Raw genomic sequence first — 22,553 nt, 5'->3', positions numbered from 1 at the left:
GAATACTAACCATAAGAGATGATTTATACATTTAACTCCTGGGTTCTCATATCTCATATGTAAAGAAAAGACAAGTCACAAACAGGGAGAACATGATGGGCGAAAAGAGGTATTTCACAAGGGAAGCAACATAAAAGGCAATCTCCGAAGAAGATACACAAATGTCCGAGAAACACACAAGATGTTCAACATCGTTAGTCATTAGGGAAACGTGTATCAAAACCACAATAAGATACCACCTCATACCCACTACAATGTAATAAAAAGCAAATGCTGGAAAGGATGTGGAAAGTTTTGAACCCTTGTACACTGCTGATGGGAATATATAAAATGGTGCAGTTACTTTAGAAACAATCTCGCAGTTCCTCAAAAGATTAAAGAGAGGTCACCATACAACCCAGAAATTCTATTCCTAGGTGTACAGGTATGTACCCAAGAGAACTGAGAACATTTGTCCACACAAACACTTGTACACAGGATGTCCACAGCTGCATTATTCGTACCAGCCAAAAAGGGAAAACAACTTACCAACTGAGGAATGGATAAACAAATGTGGAATATCCACACAATGGAATATTATTTGGTAATAAAAAGGAATGAAATACTGATACATGTGACAAAGTGGATGATTTTTGAAAACTCTACACTCAGTATAAGAAGCTAGTCACAAGAGGCCACATATGCATGATTCTATGTATACAAAATGTCCACAACAGACAAATCTATAGCACTAGAAAGTAGACCAGTGCTTGCCTGGTGCTGGGAGAGGGAGCAATGGGGGAGAGACTGCTAATGGACCTAGGGTTTCTTTTTGGGGTGATGAAAAGATTCTAAATTTAGATTATGGTATGGTGGCACAACTCTGATATACCAAAAGCTACTGAACTATAAACTTTAAATTAATGAATTGTATGAATTAAGTGAATTAAACTGTTAAAAATGATTCATTTCATTAATAAATAAGGAAATGCACAGTAGGACCAAATATAATTTTGGTCTTTTCTATCCACTAGATTGGCAAAAATTAAGTTGTCTGATGGTTTCTTACAGAACAAAAGGAATTCTCATACCATGCTGGTGGGAATGTAAACTGATGACCATTTTATAAAAATAACTTGGTAATATTTGTAGAAATTACAATGTGCAGTTCCTGTATTGGTATATACACGTGTTCACTGGAAGACATGTCTAAATATGCTCTAACAGCACTGTTCCTTTTTTTTTAAAAGATTTTATTTATTTGAGGGGGGGGGAGAGAGAGAGAGAGAGACAGAGAGAGAGAGGGAATGACCGGGGGGAGGGTGAGAGGGAGAAGCAGACTCCCTGCTGAGCAGGGAGGCCTGATGTGGGACTTGATCCCAGGACTCCAAGATCGTGACCTGAGCTGAAGGCTGAAGCTTAATCAACTGAGCCACTCAGGCGCCCAACAGCATTGTTCCTAAAACAAAACTAGCACAACAGAAAGGTCTACTGACTAATAAGAAAACAGATAATTAAGTTTTGATGCATACAATGGAGTATTAGGCATCTGTGAACAACATATATCAGTTTGGGAAAAATACTGAATTGAAAAAAGTCCCAGATTACATTATTATTATTATTTTTTTGAGTGCAAAAAAAGTATCAAAACGAAGGTATCTTGTTTAAGGATACGTACATGACAATTACTAAAAAATAAAATCCAGAGAATAACCATGAAATTCAGGAATATCACTCCTATGGGGCAGGCAAGGGATACATGGGTAGGATGGGAAGGGGCATATAGGTAGATGCATCAGTACTGGGAATATTTGAGTTCTTAAATGGGATGATGAGTTCCTGGGTATTTCTTGTGTTTTGTAACTTATGTGAGTGACATGTATTCTCTTGTATGAAGCACATCCTACCTAATAATATATTGTAACACATTCAGACAAATCAATGATTAATAGTCACCTATAATGAGTTACCCTAAATGGCTAACACATTTTAATACTGATCCTTCCAATTTAATATTGATTGTTCCACAGATCCTTAGCTCTGTGCACTGCCAGACACACAGTGGGTACTCAAATACTTCCTGAGTTAATTTTTTTTCTTTGGAATAAATTCCCAGATGGAACCGCTTAATGTGAGTTTTCTATTTTTTTTAAAGATTTTATTTTTTTAAAAAGATTTATTTTAGAGAAAGAGCAGGGTGAGGGGCAGAGGGAGAGAGAGAATCCTGAAGCAGACTCCCCACTGAGCAGGGAGCCCAAAGTGGGGCTCGATCCCAGGACCCTGAGATCATGACCTGAGCTGAAATCAAGAGCCGGTTGCTTAACGAACTGAACCACCCAGGTGCCCCTAAGTTTTTATTTTTAACTAATCTCTACACCCAGCATGGAGCTTGAACTCACAATCTCTAAAACAAAAGTCACATCTACCGACTGAGCCAGCAAGGTGTCCCTTAAGGTATGTATTCTGAAGTGAAAGGTCTTGTCAAATTAGCCTCTTGACAGCTCATACTGACTACACTTTTATGAATCAGTCTGAGTAGTTTTCATTTTTCAGACTTCTGCAAATACTTGGGTATAAATCTTTTTAATCTTTGCCATTCTGTAGGCAATAAAGGCGTCCTTCAGTTAAGCATTTCTTTGATCAGTACTGGAGCAATCTTTTTTGCATTTACTGTGGCCATTTCTAATTCCTCCATGAGTTGATTAGTTCCTTCTTTTGCCCATTTTTCTACTGGGATACTAATCTTTGCTTTCTAGGAACTCATCTATTATGATCAAGAACTCATCTATTATGACCAAGAACCCTTTTTCATATATGTTACAAATATTTTCCCAATTTGTCATCTGTCCTCACTTTGTTTATGATGGGTTTTTGGGGGGGGGAGAAGGGAAGAAGGGAGGATACAGATCTGTTTATAAGTGGTCCAATCAGTCTTTTAGAAGGCTCCTTCTCACCACAGAGAAGAGAAAAATTCTATTCTGTTCCTCAAATTTCACAGTTTAAGATTTAAATTTTTAATTCTAAACTTGTACAACCTGGAATTTATTTCGGAGTATTGGCTCAGGCCTGATTGAGGGCTTTATACTCACCAAAATGGGCAATAAAGACATCCCATCCATCTGTGTCTTATTTGGGTTATATCCAGCAATATCCAAAATAGTAGGACCCAAGTCAATGTTGGCAACGAGCATCTAGGAGAATGAGAAAAAAAAACAAGCAATCTAGAACACAGCTGGTCTGGTTTTCCTTTTCTATCTATAATAAAGCTCTTCCCCCACCGCACCCATGAGACAAACAGCATTTGTTATTACAGCCCAGACTTACTGAGGTCTTACTGATTCATTGATTTACTTAACTACAATAACTCAAAAAACAAAACATAAAGGTTTATAAGACTTGTAATACATGCCCCTGGGAAGTTATGTATCTATTCAACCCATACTGTTATTGATCAAAAAACATTTTTCGAAACTTCTTTGGGACTGCCCCAAGTCTGAAGAATCATGAGAAAATGTTGGGCTAATTATTTTATACAAAGTGTTTACAACTTGTATTTCTACAGTTCACTACATTTGATTTCAAATGGACTCCTGACATGCTTCTTACCAAGGAAGATATTAGCCCTTTTTGTAGTTTCTCAAAGTGATAACACTACTAAAAAATGTTTGCAATAGGGAGGTGAAGGAGGGGGATTTAAAAAAAGATGTTTGCAACAGGCTATGGGAGACTGTAGAAAACTCATTCCAACAGTGCATCGATAAAAGTTTCCTTAAAGAGCACAAAACTAAGATGTGCTAAATAAACACTCTAGGAATTAAGGTTACTGTCCTGATTTATACCTTGCCTTATTTCTTTGGTTTATTAGACTATTTTCCTTCTGTATACAAATCCTCTTTAGGACCTAAACCAGCATAGTCCCGTAGGAATACAATGGGACCACATATGTATTAAGATGGTCTAGTGACCACATTAAAGTAAAAAGAAAAATAGGAAGAAATTCATTGTATATATTTTATTTAACTTGATATATCAAAAACAGTACTGTTTCAAATGTACAATATAAAAAATTTAATGAGATTTTATCTTTTATTTTTGAACCGAGTCTGAAATCCGTCACACATCCCGGTTTGGACTATCCCATATATTTTGGCTCAACAGGCGCAGTGGCTGGTGGCCACTGTAGGCCTACATAGGACCGAAGCATACACCTAAAGTCACTTAAATCACAGGCTAGGGAAAGCTTTCAGAGTGGTGAAGACAATCCACCAGGGAAACCAGGGGAACTAATGTTTACTGAGCACCTACTCTGTGCCAATCCTTACAGTTTATCCTCCGTTAATCCTCACCACGACCCTCGGATGCAGTATTTCCCCTGTTTTACAGATGAGGAAGTGAAAGAGAAATAATCGAAACAGAATCAACAGCTGGTAACTTGAAAAGCTACCATTTACTGAAAGGAAATAAGTCTTCAGGATTGTTGAGAAAACTTAGAGCATTTTAGGAAAGGCCAACGGGGGATGGAAAAAATAAAACCTAACTTAGGCACTTTTCATTTAAAAACAAAACCAGAAGTACAGACGTGAAAGGCAAGAAAACATCTTCAGAGCACTGTTCATAGGGGCCAGGCCTCCTGGCAGCTAGGATGGCTCTTGTAGGGCAGAGTGATAACTTACCTTGGCTCTGAATCAATTAGCTTAATGCTGAGCTGTCAGAAATTACCATTCAGTGGTAAGCCACTCATGGGAAAAGGAATCCTTTCTTTACTTTTATACTTAAGTGATAAGAGAGAATTAGATTCTAATTTTTTTTTTAAAGATTTATTTATTTATTTATTTGACAGTGAGAGACACAGCGAGAGATGGAACAAAGCAGGGGGAGTGGGAGAGGGAGAAGCAGGCTCCCGGCTGAGCAGGGAGCCCAATGCGGGGCTCGATTCCTGGACCCTGGGATCATGACCTGAGCCAAAGGCAGACGCTTAACGACTGAGCCAGCCAGGCGCCCCTAGAGTCTAATTCCAGATTCAAGAAGTAGAATGGATACTGTGGGCCCATGATCATAATGACTTCTAGAAACACGAACAATTCAAGTCCTAAAATGATACTGCTTCTATCGTTAAGTATAAAAGTTACTGAGGAAAAACCCCACAAAAACAATGTCAGGGCGCCTCAGTTGTTAAGCATCTATCTGCCTTCGGCTTAGGTCATGATCCCAGGATCCTGGGATTGGGCCCTGCATCGGGCTCCCTGCTCGGCGGGAAGCCTGCTTCTCCCTCTCCCACTCCCTCTGCTTGTGTTCCCTCTCTCTTTGTGTCTCTCTCTGTCAGATAAATAAATAAAATCTTAAAAAAACAAACAAACAAAAAACAATGTCTCTAGGGATCATGCAAGACCCAATGTAAGAGATATCTTCCCTAATTCCAAGTCTCCCAGGTGGACTGAGCCACTCTGAATACAGTCAACAAGAGTGGGTATGAATATGGAAGAGATCATGGCAGGAAAGAGACAAGCAGAAACGTAACCTCCAGAAACGGATCAAGGCCAAAAGACCCTGACGTGTGACTAAAAGATCTTCAGTCATGTCTAGAACATGAAGTAAAGCCAAATCCACAGATAGTACTAACATGTCCAAAGCAGTTTTATAAGGAAAAAAAAAAGTAAACACCAAAATAATAAAACCCAGAGATATAAAATGGACAGCCTGTTTCATCAGAACTGCCTTAAGAGCCATCAGCTATACGATGGGAGGCTCTCTCAAATGGCAGTCTTCTCCATGGGGAGAAAGGTCTGTAAGTTTCAGTACAAATCAAAAGTCACTAAGATTTGTCCCAAGTATCATAGACATCATCTTAGGACTCTGTTCCCAGCTATCCACAATAATTACATATTCCCTAAAAAATAATGGACAAATTTTCTTCCCTTCTAGGCTTTGGTCTAAGAGATAAAGAATCTCAAAATCAGCATACTATGTCAGAAGATGGGAGACTTCTAGTGGATATGGGGTATGAGTGAAGAATCCAAAAGAGAATTCTACCTGTCTCTGGTTTTTACAAACAAGAAATAGAATGGATACTATAGGCCCATGATCATAATGACTTCTAGGAACACTAGCAATTCAAGTTCCTAAAATGGTATTGCTTTTATTACTAAGTATAAACTTAAAGATTCATTTATGGATTGGAACTGAAAAGCGCTGACAAGACCAGAAGTAAATTATTTCATAAATCACAGCCTCCCAGTTTGGGAATGTTCTTAGGATTTATGTATATAGATATTCTGATCAAATAAAAGCTCTTAGAAAATTCTGGGGCATGAAATCAAAGGATATCATGCCTTGGAGCTGCTTATTTTTTAGCTCTAGAAGAATGACAGAGCTACAGAATTACAGAGAAAAAATAAGACAGCTCTCTGGAGGATACATCGGGTTTCCAAATGGACATTTAAGCCCTGGTATTACAGGATTCATGTAGAGTTATCAAAGGAAAGACTGCGAGCACACCAGAGAGCACCCCAAATCCATGTAGTGAAAAGCACTGAACTGCATAAGAAAGGAGAGGGCTCCCCACATCTTGGGCTACTTCATCTGGATTTATCCCTCAGCCCCATCTTCCCTGTAAGGAAGAACCCAGGGCATCACTGAGTTACACTTGAGAGTTTTCCACTTACCATTCTCCCAATTTCACACAGGGAAACAAGGCCTATTTGGCCAGTCTTAAAGCCAGTATGTTGTCTTCTTGACACCCAGTTCAGTTCTGTTTCCCCTGGATCATGCTGTGTCATTTTTTTCCTACTAACCTTTTCCTTTCTTAAAACGCTTTTGAAGAATTTCTACCACCAAATCTAAAGCTAGATTAACTTCCAGCCAGGAGAGAAAACCTCAATAAGCCAGTCTTTGGCATCCACACACATCACCTGCCTCTGCTCTCCAACAGCTAACACAAAGCTAAGTCCACTGGTCAAACGTGCCCTGTTTTGGCCACCAGCTTTTGTGAGCTCAGCTTATTATGCCCAACTCATAACCCTGTGCCACTCACACAGGACAACTGGCACCGAGACAACTATGTTGCCAACACATGATGAATCACCCACCATCTCTGACATTCTTTGTTTTAGGTAGAGGCTGAGCATTTCGTACTTCTCAAACTACATCTGTCAGCACAGCAGTGCAACACACACACACACACACACACACACACACACACACACACGGATTTTAAGAACAGACAATTTTCAGTCCTGGTTCTGCCACTTACTTTGTGACCTTGGTAATAACCATTCAGGCAACATGGATGTCCCCCCAGTGTGTGTTAAGGGCTCGGTATTCTAAGCTTAGACAGTGCCTTTCTTCTAGAAACTCAAGTAAAAAAAAAAAAAGTCAGTAGGGTGTGGTAAGTGTGAGGGCAGCTAGGCACATGGGAAGGGCACCTACCCCAAGTGGGGGCGGGTGTCTGTAGTGACTCTCCAGACAGAAGCCCCAAACTGAAGCTCTAAAGGACAATTAGTGAGGTGCAAGGGGCATAAGCGGGGCATTCCAAACAGAAGGAGCAATCAGCCATACAAAGACAAGGAGGTGAGAGAGATGGTACACTTAGAAGTGAAAGTAGTTCAGTACAGCTCCCATTCTGTCCCCTGAACAAGCCAAGCTCATTCTCAGATGTGTGCTTTCACATTTACTGTTCTGCTCAGAATGCCCTTGCATAGATCTCTGCAGGACTAAATCCTTTTCAACACCCAGGTCTCTGCTCAAATGCCTCAGAAGCTTTCATTGACAACTGTAGCTGAAGGATCTGGCTCTCTGGACACTGGGAGTTAAGAACCAATCTTCCCTGACTGCTCAGTGCTGTGTATCCAAGCCTGCTAGCACAAGATACTTAAATATTTTCTGAGCTATATGGTAATGGTTAAGTATAGACTCTGGAGCCAGACTCTGGTTTTTTATAGCTACATTATCTTGGGCAAGCCATTTAACTTCTATACCTCAGTTTCCTCATCTGTGAAATGGGTATAACAGTATCTCTATCTCATAAGGCTGTGACAAGGCTGTGACAGTTACATGAATTGATATAGCTAATACACTTAGAATAGCACCTGTCACACACTAAGCAGTCATTAAGCAATAGATATTATTGTTGAAATGGTTTCCTAGGAACCAGGTTTCATTTAGACTGCTTAGAGAAGGTGAACTTCTCTACTTTAATATTCAGATGCCACTGTTAATTTGAAGATAAAAGGAACAGTTTGTTTGATGGCCAGCTGGCTGACACATTCCATTCTGTTCTCATTCAGCCTCCTTCCCCACGCTGGTTAGAAGTGGCCCTAGTAGCCCTGTTCCTTGGAAATGCACACAGCTGCCAATATGTTCTCCTGAGTCAACTCCCAACACCAAGATCAAGAAAACGCTTTTAAGACTAAGCGAAATAAGTCAATCAGAGAAAGACAATTATCATATGATCTCACTGATATGTGGAATTTTTTTTTTTTTTTTTAAAGATTTTATTTATTTGACAGAGAGAGATAGCGAGAGCAGGAACACAAGCAGGGGGAGTGGGAGAGGGAGAAGCAGGCTTCCCGCGGAGCAGGGAGCCCGATGTGGGACTCGATCCCAGGACCCTGGGATCATGACCTGAGCCGAAGGCAGACGCTTAACGACTGAGCCACCCAGGCGCCCTGATATGTGGAATTTAAGAAACAAGGCAGAGGATCATAGGGGAAGAGAGAAAAAAATGAAACAGGACAAAACCAGAGAGGGAGACAAACCATAAGAGACTCTTAATCTCAGGAAACAAACTGAGGGCTGCTGGAGGGGATGGGGTAACTGGGTGATGGACATTGGGGAGGGTATGTGTTGTAATGAGCACTGGGTATTAAATAAGACTGATGATTCACAGACCTGTACCCCTGAAACAAATAATACATTATATGTTAATTGAATTTAGATTAAAAAAGTAAAAAACTCAAATAAATAAAGGCTTAAAAAAAAAAAAGACTTAATGGTCCTCCAAACTCACCTATCTCCTTTGAAAGGAGACCCATTTATAGGGTATTGAATTTGTTGGGAAGTGACTGGCTTTAGGAATGTAGGTGTTAAGAAAAAAAGAAAACTCAAAAGAAATTATGAAGGCCATTTTACCTTTCTGAAAGAATTTCAACATAATTCCACCATGAACATTACAAAAAGAAGTGAATTAGACACTTAAACATTAAACACCAAAATTAGACTAAAGTACCTAGTATACCCAGAAAGTCTGGTCCATTTTCCAATTTTAGCTTAAATGATGTATTTGCTCATTTTCTTTTGTCTCACAGAGCTAGGACTGAAACTGTGTTATTACAGAAAAGACGACATAACTAGTAGAGCTTATCAATTCTTATCTTCCAAGCATTAGACCAAAGTGTTTTGGATCAGAGTGCCCACAATCTCCAGGAACAAAGTGCCTCAGTATTAGGTACCCAGTTTGGAAAAAGACACTGAAACCAAATGGAAATGGCAACAAAAGAAAGTGGTACATTATGACAGTTCTAGGAGAAAGAATCAGTAAAACAGCAATGCTTTAGTGAGGAAGAGTCCCACAGAAAGAGGGACGAAATCCTGAGAAAACATGCTTTCTATAGGTGATACTCAGTGAGGTCAGACTGGCAGCAGCTATCAGTTGGGAGGTCAGAAATGCAGAATCAGAATCTGTATCTGCATTTTAACACGGTCCCCAGGGCGATCAGCCTGAGGAGCTCTGATCTACTGGATAGTGGGCCCCAAACTGGGCTGCCTCTCAGAATTATCTGTGAGCTGCAGAAAAAAAAGCAGAGGCTGGGTCTCTATTCTAGTCCAAGTGAGTCCATTAGAACCATTCTGGATGTTGAACCTTTCACAATTTCAGAAGGTGATGCTGATGAGGACCATGGTGGAAAGTCACTGCTCCAGGAAAAAGTAAAGATTTACAGTCTTGAAGGACAAATAAAAGATACTCATACTGATAGGATATGTATATATCGGGGGGGGGTGGGGAGTACAGTTAATAGAAGGTGCCCAGGAGTTAAAAAAATAAAAGTAAAAAAGGGACTCATCATCTCCAAGGCTTATTAGTACTTATAAGATCTTAAGCCGATCAGACTTCATCCTCATAGGAGGAGAAATCTAATCAGCCTCCTCTTTAGAGGAGCAGCCTTCTTTCCTCAGGCAAGTGCTACCTGTAAACAGCATCAGTTTCTCAGGCACCTACCTTGCTTGTCTGATTTGGTTTGATCCCAGGTCCTCGAACCAGCAGTGGAACTTTGATATCAAACTCATATAGCTGTCTTTTATCTATTGGCAAAGAAAATTGTCCTGAAAACAAAACACAGAGGGTAAAGATGGAGCCAGGAGCCAGGACAGAAGTGTCACTTCACACATTCGCTCAATTGACAGTAAGAATGAAAACAACTCTGTTCTACTATTTATGGGGCTTTAATGGAAAGTTTACAATTGCTTGGGTTTCTTATTACTACAAGGCAGGAAATGAATTAATCTTTTTTTTCTATTTTTTTTTAAGATTTTATTCATTTATTTGAGAGACAGAAGCATGTGAGTGAGAGAGCACAAGCAGAGGGAGCTGCAGGCAGAAAGAGAGGGAGAAGCAGGCTCTCCACTGAGCAGGGAGCCTGATGTGGTGCTCGATCCCAGGACCCCGGGATTATGACCTGAGCCGAAGGCAGACGCTTAACCGACTGAGCCACCCAGGCGCCCCATGGGTTCATCTTCTTTAAACAAATGACTAGGGGGACTCTCTGGTCTAAGATAGGACAAATTCAGCAAAAACAATGACTGAAAAGTACTGAAACACAAACACATCATTTATGTATGATACACAACCTGACTACAACTGAATAAGGTTACTCTAAAAACTGTATATAAAGGAACAAAATTTTATCTGGCCTTTCCTGAATAAACTGCATTTCAAGATAACCAAACAGTTGAGTTCTTCTCTAAGGAATTCCAACTAATAAACGCAGAAGGAAGAACAGGGTTATGAAGTCATCATTTTGCCATTTTTGAGAGAATAGTGGATTAAAGCAACAATCATCAATGGAAGCTTCAGCCACAAAAGGTTCATAGGACAGGCCCAGGCTGACACCACATGAGCCACTGATTAATAGCAGCATTGATAAAGTGAGTCAACCAGACACCATCATGAAGTGATGTAATAGGAAGTACTTATCAGTATCACCAAGGAAGCATTTTCGCTGAAAATGTCCATTTCTATTAAGACTCTAGATCTAACTACCAATCTACAGAAAATGCTGACTACAGAAACACAAGTTAAGGCATCATGAGAAAGCGATTAGCCAAACCCAGAATGTGAGATATTCTAAAGAACAACAACAACAAAAACTCTTCCCAATAAATCAGTGGCAATAACCAGCCTCAGAGCACATAAAAAATACAGGTAGCATGTGGACTTTGTCTAGACCCTGATACATAATAGACTAGTCAGCACAATGTAGTGTTGATGTACAGGATCACAATGAAGTTTCTTCAAAACCCTCTAAGCTAAATAAAGACAAACATGGGGAAGGTAGGAAGAATTTGAAAGACTGGCCATGGGTAGCTGAAAACTGAAGCTGGAAATGGAGGTTATTTTATTAGTCTCTACTTTGAGTGCTTAAAAATATTCACAACAAAACATTAAATGCCTCATCAATCTGCTCCTATGCAAGCAAGCCTCAGGTTAGTAGTTTTCAAGTTTATGAAATTGATAGCTGGGGAAAGACAACATTCATTTTTAAGAAAATCCAAGCGGAAAAAAGGAAAGTCAAGGATATGGGGTTGACTCATGGTTTTGAAAAGACAAAACATAAAACAAAAACCACAAATATCCACACAAGCAAAAAAAAAAAATCAATAAAACATCTCATAATTTCACAAGAAAGGGCTTTTCCCCCAAGACAACCTTTTCTTGGTCTTTCTGTATAGAATCTCTTACCCCTAGTCTCTAAGGTCTACTTGCCCTTTAAATCTAGTTCAGTTTTGGTGAGCCTGGGTGACTCAGTCAGTTAAGCACCTGCCTTTGGCTCAGGACATGATCTCAGGGTCTTGGGATGGAGCCCCGCATGGGGCTCCCTGCTCCTCAGGGAGCCTGCTTCTCCCTCTCCTTCTACCACTCCCCCTGCTTGTGCTCCCTCCTTCCCCCGCTTCAAATAAATAAAATCTTTAAGAAAAATAAATCTAGTTCAGTTTCTTACCTTTTTCCTAAAGCCTGCCTCCAACCTAGCAAGCCCACTCTCTGATCCCAAATCCTAGTACATCATTTAATTTGGCACATGAAATATCAAATAACGAAACCTGATCTCTCCATGTGCAAATGAGTTGACCCTCTAACCAGAGGGGTCTTGAGGGCAGCACCCTCCCCCTCTGGCCTATCCATTGCTACAATAGGCCTAGAGCTCTGTGTTAGTGCTACTGACTGGGTGAAAAAGGAAAGGCACCTCATCAAGGCCACAGGAACACCCCAGTCTGCCCCTTACCTGTGTGATAGCCATTGTCTGAGGTATAAAAGATGTACGTGTTGTTAAGTTCCCCATTGAACTCCAATCTCTTGACCAGTTTCTCCACAAGGTCATCAACTGACAGTAAAGTTTGCCACCTGGATGTACACAGAGGGTGACAACAGGATTTCAGAAACAATGGCTGAAGGAATGCTATCTTGCCAAAAAAGCAGGAGAGAAGTCCGAAACAAAACCACCCAAAGCACCCAAACCACGCTCCCCAAAAGCTCAAATCCCAAATCTCCTTTCCTCAGACCACTCACTTAAAAAAAAAAAAAAAAAAAAAAGAAAATCCCAGAACACAGTTAGTTGATTATAAATTTAACTGTTCTCAAAGAAATAAACGAGGCTTTTAATCACCAGCTAGCTTTATTAACACTGGTGATGAGAGCAGAAACAACTGGAAGGGAAAGCTGTCAATTCAGTACTGATGAGCACAGATTAATTCAGATAGACCCATGCCACAACAACGTTTAAGGGTCTAAACTAGGGGTTGGCAAACTATAGCAATGGGCCCGTTTGCCCACTGTTTTTATTTTTAAATTATGATAAAAAACACACAACATAAAATTTACCATCTTAACAAATTTTAAGGGTACAAGCAACAGCATTAAGTATATTCACACAGGGAAGCAGATCTCCAGAACCTTTTCTTCTTGCAAATCTGAAACTCTGTACCCATTAAACAACTCACTATTTTTATATAAAGTTTTACGGGAACACAGTCGTGCTCATTCATTCATATATTGCCTAGTTTTACTCCAATAGCAAAGCTGGGCAACTGTGACAAAAACTGTCTGGCCTGACAGGCTATAATATTTACTTTCTGGCCCTTTACAGAAAGTTTGCTAGCCCCTGGTATAATCTCAATACATCTTAAGAGACTGTAATGAATTTTTAAGAACTGACTTAAAGAAATTCCTTGAAATTTCAAATAGCAACGGCAAATATTTTGCTCTAGTCTAAGCCCTTGGGTCTTATGCAAATATTGGGCCTGAGCTCTTACAAAGTGACCTTTTCTTCAGACATAGGGAGAAAAAAAAATTTTTTTTTTAACCAAATGGCTCCAGCTTGCAATTATGTTTTAACAAGTCATAAAAATGAATTGTTTTGTTAGTACCCCCCAATCAAAGAGTCTCTCCCACCAACTTGCTACCTTCTGATTTTGTCTCAAAGATAACCACATTGTGGTTCATGGGCTGATTTGGAAGGTCCTCAAAGACCAACCAGATTGAGAAAGCAGCAGCTCTTACCTTTTCCGAAATGCACTATCTAAAAACTGTATTGAAGAATTAGTCATTGGGGTCTTGGCTTGCCTAATTAACCAGTGCTTATTCTAAAATTAAAAAAAAAAAAAAAAGTTAGCACCAAGTCACTACAATCAAATAAACTACTAGAGTACATAATGGAAAGGAGCATTTTATACTTCAGCAAAAAGGAACTTACCGGAGCATTTAAGGAACTTAAGACTTCCTCTCCCCTGCCCCATGTACTCCTAAAAACACTCTCTACAGATTATCACTCATTCTTTAGCTTCTTCCCAGTAGCTCCGAAGGCCTGGGCTCCTTGTTAGCAGCATTAATCAGCATTCCAAGAGATTTAGTGAAAGATATTGGGAAACTACTGGTTAAAAGGAGACTGAATCTATTAACACCTAGTCTATGCTTTGGGTCTACTACCCAGGCTACAAAAGGGTAAATATTAACTTTATCTTTCAATAAGTTTTGCCCTAATAAGCCATCATTCTATCACCCTCTATTTTCCTACCCAAGATATTGATTATCCTAGAACTCTGGGAAAAATCTCATCATAGCAATTTCCCAAAACCTCAAGCCCAAATCTAGAAGGTTCTTATCATTTAAATAAAGCACTCACAGTTCTAAAGAACAAAAACATTCCCATATATCATTAATTCTCTCCTCTCTACTCATAAAGCCCTAAGTTACCATCTCCCAAACTATCAGCCTCAAAGGGTTCTTAGTTAATATGTTTGAGAAACGTTATACAGCATATCCTCCTGTTGGAAATTCATGTTGGAACAGGAATAACTCTGAGAAATTATGTAATAGAGTGACTTAGTTAAAATTTCTAAACTTACTTGCTTAAGGGAACTTCTATTAACTTCTTTTGGAACATAGAGAATGACCCTCTAGTTCAAAACTCCATTCTCTCAGCTTTAAAAATCCTACTTAAAACATTTGCCTACAATGTGCCAGGCAATGTGCTGCATATTTCTATGTTCTTTAATCCATATTGCAGCTGCATAAGGAAAGAGGACCTTCCACTTTATTTCTCCCACTTTAGACAGAAAAGCAGAAGTTAAGCATCTTGCTCAGTCAGGTCATTTGGTTCGAAAGTGGTAGTGCTGAGTCTAATCCAAGACTCATTCAGTCTACCACATCTCACCAGCAATTAAGATTTCTGGGCAACAGGCACAAGGCAGTACAGAACTTCTGCCTTTGAACCAGTGAACAGCCTACACTCTGTGCCAAGGAAAGTATAAGTAACTGGCATATTAGGCAAGTATTTAGGTTGTGGTCCTTAATTATATTCCCTGCTCTGGCTCATCTCTCCATTCAACTTCCCTTTCTAATCATATTGCACTATGTTACCCCCTCTTTCCTATGCCTCAGGCCTGGTGAGGGCCACCCACAGGAAGCTGCTGCAGCCCTAGCTCAGCCCCACGGGACGTGTCTCAGTCACTGCCACATAGGAGGAAAGCCAGCATAGAGATTTAGCAGGAGAGCCTGTAGTCAAGAAAGATAGCATTTCTTTAGTATTTCCTGTGGACTCTCCAGCTGTTAACTGGATGTGTGGCAGGAAGCTTATCTGTCCTTCTGAAGCAAGTTTATGCTATCTATTATATTCAAGATAGGTACAATTACCTTTAAAAAGATCTGGAAGGAAAACCAACTACATGGCTCAAAGGCTCCCTAACAAGGTAATATACAGTTACTTATATCAAGTGTTTAATTCAAGGGTTAAGGGAAGCTACCGTTCCATGGATGTTGAAGTTCTTATTTCTTGGTGCAAAGACGTTCTGGAAGGTCTTCTGGTACTGAGGTGCGGCTGTCCAAGGAGAATGAGGTGCTGGTGTGGAGATCATCATGAAGAACGGCTCAGAGTTGGACTTGTAGTCCAGGAAGCCCAAAGAGATATTAGCCTGAGATATACAAATATCTGTCATCTTCTATCTTACCCAACAGTTCAGGACTTGAGAGATGCATGTTCTCAGGTATACAGGAGGTATAGGGTCATATTAGTTTTTAATCAATCTTAAAAATTTTAACCAATTTTAATGTTAACACAATCTATGTCACAGTTATTTACAAGTGTGTTGTTGGAACAAATATTTGGGTTTTAGGCAATACTTATTTAAAAAAATAAGTATAAAAAAAGCATACCATCCTAAAAAGCAAGTAAGATCTTAGTGATTAGACATGACCTAAAAATTGTTATGCCTCCCATAAGGAAAGAAATAGTAATTTGGCCTTTTAAGGATTAGCCTGCATTAATACGGCTTAGAGTATGCCTCTGATACCTTGAAGTATATAAAAAGAGAGTCAATCTAATTCACAGTGGGACAGGTGGATTAAGTTACCTTATTCTTATAAAAATATACAGAGCGTAGATATCATAAGTTATGCCAGCTAAAGCAGCTAAGCTAAATGAATAACATTAAATCCAAATACCTCACACCAGGATTTTAATTTATATTGACTTACATTTTTCATTTGCTTATCTGGAGACACATTACGAAAATGAAAGCATCCCACATACATGCTATGCGTTTAATTGTTCTAGTTGATTTATAGCTTCATTTATTTCCATCACTAAACTCAAAGGATATTGACCATCCGACCCACCTGCTTACTCTAGCCCTGTCAGAAGCCTGTGGTCCCAACATGCCAAGCACACTTCTGCCTCAGTGCCCCCACAGCCATTGTTCCCTCTGTCCGTGCACCCTTTCCACTGATCTGCACAAGTCACTCTCACCTCTTTAGACGTTATCTAAGTAACCCCCATACCTTGTCTTATTTGTCTACCTGATCACCAAGAGGGCTTCTGCTTCATTTACTGAACACCTGCTATGCTGGGTGCTGAAATATTTGGTGAATAAATACTCTGTGGAGGGCTGTCATTAGAAACACCTCAGACAGGAAAGGAAAGTCCTAAATTCACCCAGTTTCAGTAATTTTTATATAGAAATCCACAAAGCCTTAAGAACTCCCAGTCCCTAGCTCCTCATCCTCATGGTGAAGCTGTCCTCTCATAGCCTGTGAGTGAATCTGGGGTCAAGAGTAAGAACCTCTAAAGTAAAATCTCTTCAAAGTAATCTCTACAGTCTTAGAGATTAGCCTTTGGAAAAGGATTTGTTGCTGGAATTTCAAGAACATTAACTCTGAGCCTGGCTTATATACAAAGAAAAATGCCCTCAGGAGTCTTTAATCAGTTGGAAATATTTTTGGCAGGTAAATGAAGTCATTATTCATTTACATTACTCAACATGACCAAGTCCAAAGGTTTTCTAAGCAGAGGTTTCAATCAACTGTGAGCCAAACCTGCAAGGACAGAGCTTTGATAACTCACCAGAACATCTGTCAGGTAGTCCACACTGTAGTTTTCACCATGCTTCCGTGCCTTCCCATTGATAGAGAGGGTGTAATTATAGTATTTAGAATTCTTTTCCTATTAGACAGGAAAGTAAAATTTGTTAAGAGGTCAGCACACCAAATGAAAGTCAGAAATCATGCAGGGCTAAACTATACTGTTTAAATAGTAGTAAGACATTTTGGGCCAACTGGGTGGCATGGTTGGTTAAGCGTTGGACTCTTGGTTTTGGCTCAGGTTGTGATCTCAGGGTTGTGAGATTCAGCCCTTCATCAGGCTCCACGCTCAGCGTGGAGTCTGCTTGAGACTCTCTCTCCTTCTGCCCCAGCACCCCCCCGCCAGCCCCAGTCATATAAATCTTTAAAGAAAAAAAAGGCATTAAAAAAAAAAGGTAATTACTGAAGTTAGTACTGAACTGGATTTTCTGACTACAGTTTTATTAACTATTAGCATAGTTTCAATAATCTGTCTTGGTTTAAAAAGCCACAAGTGGATCAGATAGAACTGACAAATATGTAACTAAACCTTGTGTGATGTAGGAAAAAAATCCCCCAGAGGAGTGATTCCCAAATCAACAGACTTGCTTTTAAGAGGATAAAATGGCTAATCATAAATGCAAAGCAACTTATATCAAAATCAGAGCTAAATTATAAACATATTTTACTGTAGGGCTGTGTATAATTGTCACAGACTTCAATAATCACTCACCAAGGCATACCAGTAACTCCAGCCTAGAGGAACGTGTTCTAGTCCACCGGCATCTGGGGCTCCATACTGAAAAGCAAGACAAGCAGGACATCAGAAATGCTTAGACATGACCAGATCAGAAAGAAAGAGGAAACTTTTAGAATCCTTTTAGATCAGTGTCTGAAACCAGGTGCTCAATTTTCCCCAACACATAAATCCAGTCAAAAAGTAAAGAACACTATAATCCTAGGAACTTCTGAAGCAGGAGTTTGCAAACTATGGCCAGCAGGCCAAATCTAGCCTGCCGACTATTTGTATGATCAGCAAGCTAAGAATTTTTTTCCAACCATTAAAAAATACAAACAGCAATCAATAGAGGAATATTTTGTGACATGTGACAGTTTTAGAAAATTGAAATTTCGGTGATGAAGTTTTTTTGGAACACAGATGCACTCATTTTGATTTGTGTATGTCTATTGCTGCTTTCATGCTACGATGGTAGAGTCAAATAAAGGACTCCCCATTATTTGCAGTTTCATTTCCCATGGTTTCAGTTAACCAGGGGTCAACTGTAGTCCAGAAGCAAATGATCTTCCTGTCAGAAGGTCCCGATGCCTGTCATTGCCCTCACGTGATCGCATCATGTAGGCACTGTACCACCTCATGTCATCACAGGAAGGGGGAGTGCAGTGCACTAAGATATTTTGAGAGACACAACATTCACATAATTTTTATTGCATTATATGGTTGCAATTGTTCTATTTTGTTATTAGTTGTTGTTAATCTCTTACTGTGCCTAACTTAGAAGTTAAACTTTATCACAGGTACATACACACAGATAAAAACAGTATACATAAAGTTTAGTACTATCGTGGTTTCAGGCATCTCCTGGGGGTCTGGGAAAGCATCCCCCATGGATAAGGTGTGTGTCGGGGACTACTGTCATCACAAAAGAGACATACGGCCTGCAAAGCCCAAAATATTTACTTCTGGCCCTTTCTAGAAAAAGTCCGCATGGCTTAGGCCACAGAGTTCATTTCCTGAGGCAGAGACTGAATACTCCAACTGAGCTTGTGGCTAACAACAGCCTAAATAATCAGACTGTGAGCTCTCAGCCTATAACTTCATTTGTCCTGATGATGAAACCTACTTTTGGAGCTTAATTTATTTGATGAGATGAATTAAGTGACCACAGAATCATCCCATTTTATCTCAACAAGGTTTAGTATTGCCCATTTAAGGAAGAATTTAATACATGAGAAATCTTTGTATTTTATTGAATTTCTCCGAATTTTGTATATAATTAAATGTTCTTTGATATACAAAGTGGTATAAATTCTCTTTATGACCCACAGCCTTATCTCAATAACATAGTGTCGGTACTTATTTCTCATGATTCTTTTCAAACTGACTTCTCTTCCTTCAAACTCACTAGGTTGCAAATTCTCCCAATTATTGTGGGGAGGGGAAGAATGAACAGAAAATTCAGATCAAATATTAGTATCTCTAGCAACCATGGATAAAGTATTTTAAGAAAATGTACATCTTTTCTTTATCCTGCATCCCCAGTTTTACTCTAAGAGATAACCGAGATACTCTCAAATAAACTATTTCCTTTAAGTTTGAACTCTGACTAAAAAGCTAAGGCCAATGTGGTGAACCCGGGGGCCATGAAATCTGGCCTTGGCAGGCTATAATGGGTATCCCTCCATGCAGGCGCACAAGAGGCCAGCACATCCACCACTAAGCCATATGCTTTAGTGGCCTGAATATCCCAGGCTCTGGGTGTTTTCCCTCTATCACTGATCTCTCCCATTTTTTCAAGTTAGAAAATGGAGTAAGTCTTAAGTTGTTATAATGCAGGAAAGGGGGTAGGAGGAAAAAATTCTTCATTCTCATCCTGATAAAGGGGAAATGGAGACAAAGATACCATGACAGCCACATGAGAAGCAAAATTCTTGAAGAAAAAGGGGAAGATGCATCAGATAGCAGCAGTCATAGGACAACTTTTAAATAAATGCTATGAGGCTATTTAAAGGAAGAAGAACTACAGTACTTAAATCATGTAAACATGCTCATGTAAGTAAATTCTTGTTTAATGGGCAGATTAGGAGAAAACAACATATACCAAAAACATTTTAACATGACTCAAATGGATAGTAACTAAAAGACAACATGAATTACATTAATTCACATTTATAAACCTTTTTTTTTTAAAGGAATAATTAGATCATTCAACCTACCTCATTTAAGTATTTCCCTGCGAAAAAGGTCTGATAACCACACATCGATCTGAGAATTGCTGGGAAAGTATTTGGTTCTTGGATCTTCTGCCAAGACTTACTACTGCAGTTCCCCTCTAAAGTGTTGTTAACAACGTGATGATTATGTGGGTATTTCCCTGTCAAGATACTGGCTCTGCTCGGGCAGCAAAGAGCACTTGGCACATACTACAAAGAGAACAGAAGCAAAAAACCAAGTTACACAAGAAAGATGGATTTCTCATCATTTCTAAAGAGAGTAAAGAAAGCTACTTAATACTCTTTGAATTTCAAGTTTCCCATGGAATAGAGTTTTTTGGGTTTTTTTTGGTAACACGACACACTTCTGAGCTGTTTTAAGTCACACAGTAGGAAGTAAACCAGATAAAAGAAACCAAGAGAACAGATTTTTCAGTTGGGTTTCTTTCTGCAGAATAAGTTATTCCAATCTCATCTGCCAAAGAAACATTTACAGGACAGGAGCTAGGTCTTTTTTTTAAGTAGGCTCTATGCCCAGTGTGGAGCCCAAAATGGGGCTTGAACTCAAGACCCTGAGATCAAGACCTGAGCTGAGATCAAGAGTAGGACCCTGAACTGAATGAGCCACCCAGGCGCCTCTAGGAGCTAGGTCTTAACCAAAAATAAAGACTATTACTTGAATCTAATGTAGCTGAGAGGCACAGGTTCATTTTCAGGATAATCTGTAGCTTTATATATTTCCTGTATCACTTAATACACTGGACATAGATTATTCTTTCTACTCTAATTATATTTCTATTAGCTACTATCATCAATAAACTTTGCCCATTCTACCTAATATTTGTATACGTCTTAGTACACATCACCAAGCCACTTTACAGAGAATAATACTAGTTTATACTCTCACCAGCAGGGAAAGAATGCTCATTCAAGTACACCCTTGCCACAATTACATATCATCCCTTTTAAATAATCGGCATTTCTTTGGCCTTTCAAACTGGATGTGGCATTTTTAAATACTGGTGAGGATGAACATTCTCCACATGCATACTGACCAACTGTGTTTACGTGAATGATTTGTTCATGTGCTTTGTACATTTTTTCCTCCTGGGGCATCAGCTTCTTGTACATATAATCTGAGTTAAGGGAGGAATTCAGTCATGTTACATATATTTGCCATTTTTTACTTCTGCTTTTTAAATTTTGTCAGATATTTGACTTCTGTAATTTTTACATTGGCAAGCCTTTCAATCCTTTTGCTTTTTTGTCTGCTGACCTATTTTTTGATCAATCTCACACTGTTTACTGTATCTTCATATTACATTTTATTATCTGGAAGGGCAATTTCCTCCTTTAAGAAATTACCTTGATTGTTCTAACCTACTTATAATTCCAGATAAATTTAGAATCACTTTTTTCAGCCTAAAAAAAAAATCTTGTTGAGATTCTGATTAGGATAAACTAATCCTGGGTCTTCCCACAGAAAATGACGGGTGTGTCTACATATTAAGTATTATTATTACATCATGCACAAAGTTCTGTAACCTTATTTATATAGGTCTTAACCATTACTGGCCACCACCAGCTATACCTAGAGTCTGCATTTTCCAGCTGTATGAATGGGCTCTATTCTCTCTCCTCCTCAGTACTTCTCTAACTGGTTATACAGGAGAAGATTATTTTTATTTTTCATTTCTACTTTACTAAACTCTAGTAATTTAAAAAGTTTTCAAACAATTCTACGTTTTCTAGGTAGAAAATACAAAGAAGTGGAAATAATAATTGTGTCTCTTTCCAATATTCCAGTTAATTCCGCAGGGCTTGTGCCAATGACTAGACAATTCAGAACAGCATTAAATTACAAGTATTAGGCCCCTGTCTCATCTCTAATAGCAGTGGCCTGAGTCTTTCACCTTAACTATAAGGTGTGCTATTTGTTTGAAATACTCATCATAATAAGGATGTATTCTTCTAACAGTTTAATACATTACCAGGAAAGGATGCTAAAATTTCAGAGGACTTTCAAGCGTCTATTAAGATTTTGTCTTTCAACTACTGATCTTGTTGGACAATATAACAACTACCATTATGCAGTATGTACTATAAGTCAGGTGCTGATATAAGTGCTCGCTTTACACCTATCTACTCATTTAATATCACAGAATCCCGAAACAGCTTTTAGTACACCCAGTTACAAATGGGGAAACCAAGGGCCGCAGAAAGGTTAATAACTTGCCCAACGTCACACAGTTAGAAAAGAGGCAGAGAGAGCATTCGAAACTAGGTGATCCAGCTCTAGAATCTGTGCTCTTAAGCAAAACACTATGTTTTGCTGTTTAATGGATTTCCTGATAAGCTAGGCTACTACTTACTTGGTTATGTGCATGGTTCCTGAATTTGATTTGTTAGTATTTTATTACGGATCTTTCCATCTCTTTGCATCTCCTTCCTTTTTTCCTTCCCTTCCTTCATCTGGGCTCCACACCAGGCCTGAACTCACAACCCTGAGATCAAGACCTGA

At 39.2% G+C, this 22,553-nt stretch overlaps 1 protein-coding gene across 1 annotated transcript in view; it reads right to left on the bottom strand.

Moving 5' to 3' along the window:
* GNS (glucosamine (N-acetyl)-6-sulfatase) overlaps window positions 1–22,553 on the bottom strand; it is a 54,338-nt gene that overhangs the window by 26,066 nt on the left and 5,719 nt on the right. Inside the window, exons 3-10 of the mRNA XM_027593913.2 lie at window positions 20,036–20,242; window positions 17,814–17,879; window positions 17,085–17,183; window positions 15,490–15,657; window positions 13,748–13,830; window positions 12,474–12,592; window positions 10,193–10,296; window positions 3,069–3,170 (exon numbers count right to left, since the gene is read on the bottom strand). Coding sequence (XP_027449714.1) covers window positions 3,069–3,170; window positions 10,193–10,296; window positions 12,474–12,592; window positions 13,748–13,830; window positions 15,490–15,657; window positions 17,085–17,183; window positions 17,814–17,879; window positions 20,036–20,242 — 948 coding nt within the window. The remainder of the gene's footprint in view (window positions 1–3,068; window positions 3,171–10,192; window positions 10,297–12,473; window positions 12,593–13,747; window positions 13,831–15,489; window positions 15,658–17,084; window positions 17,184–17,813; window positions 17,880–20,035; window positions 20,243–22,553) is intronic.

This window comes from Zalophus californianus, chromosome 9, assembly GCF_009762305.2.
Source record: "Zalophus californianus isolate mZalCal1 chromosome 9, mZalCal1.pri.v2, whole genome shotgun sequence".
Lineage (NCBI taxonomy): Eukaryota > Metazoa > Chordata > Mammalia > Carnivora > Otariidae > Zalophus > Zalophus californianus.
This window is presented reverse-complemented; position numbering and strand designations above follow the sequence as displayed.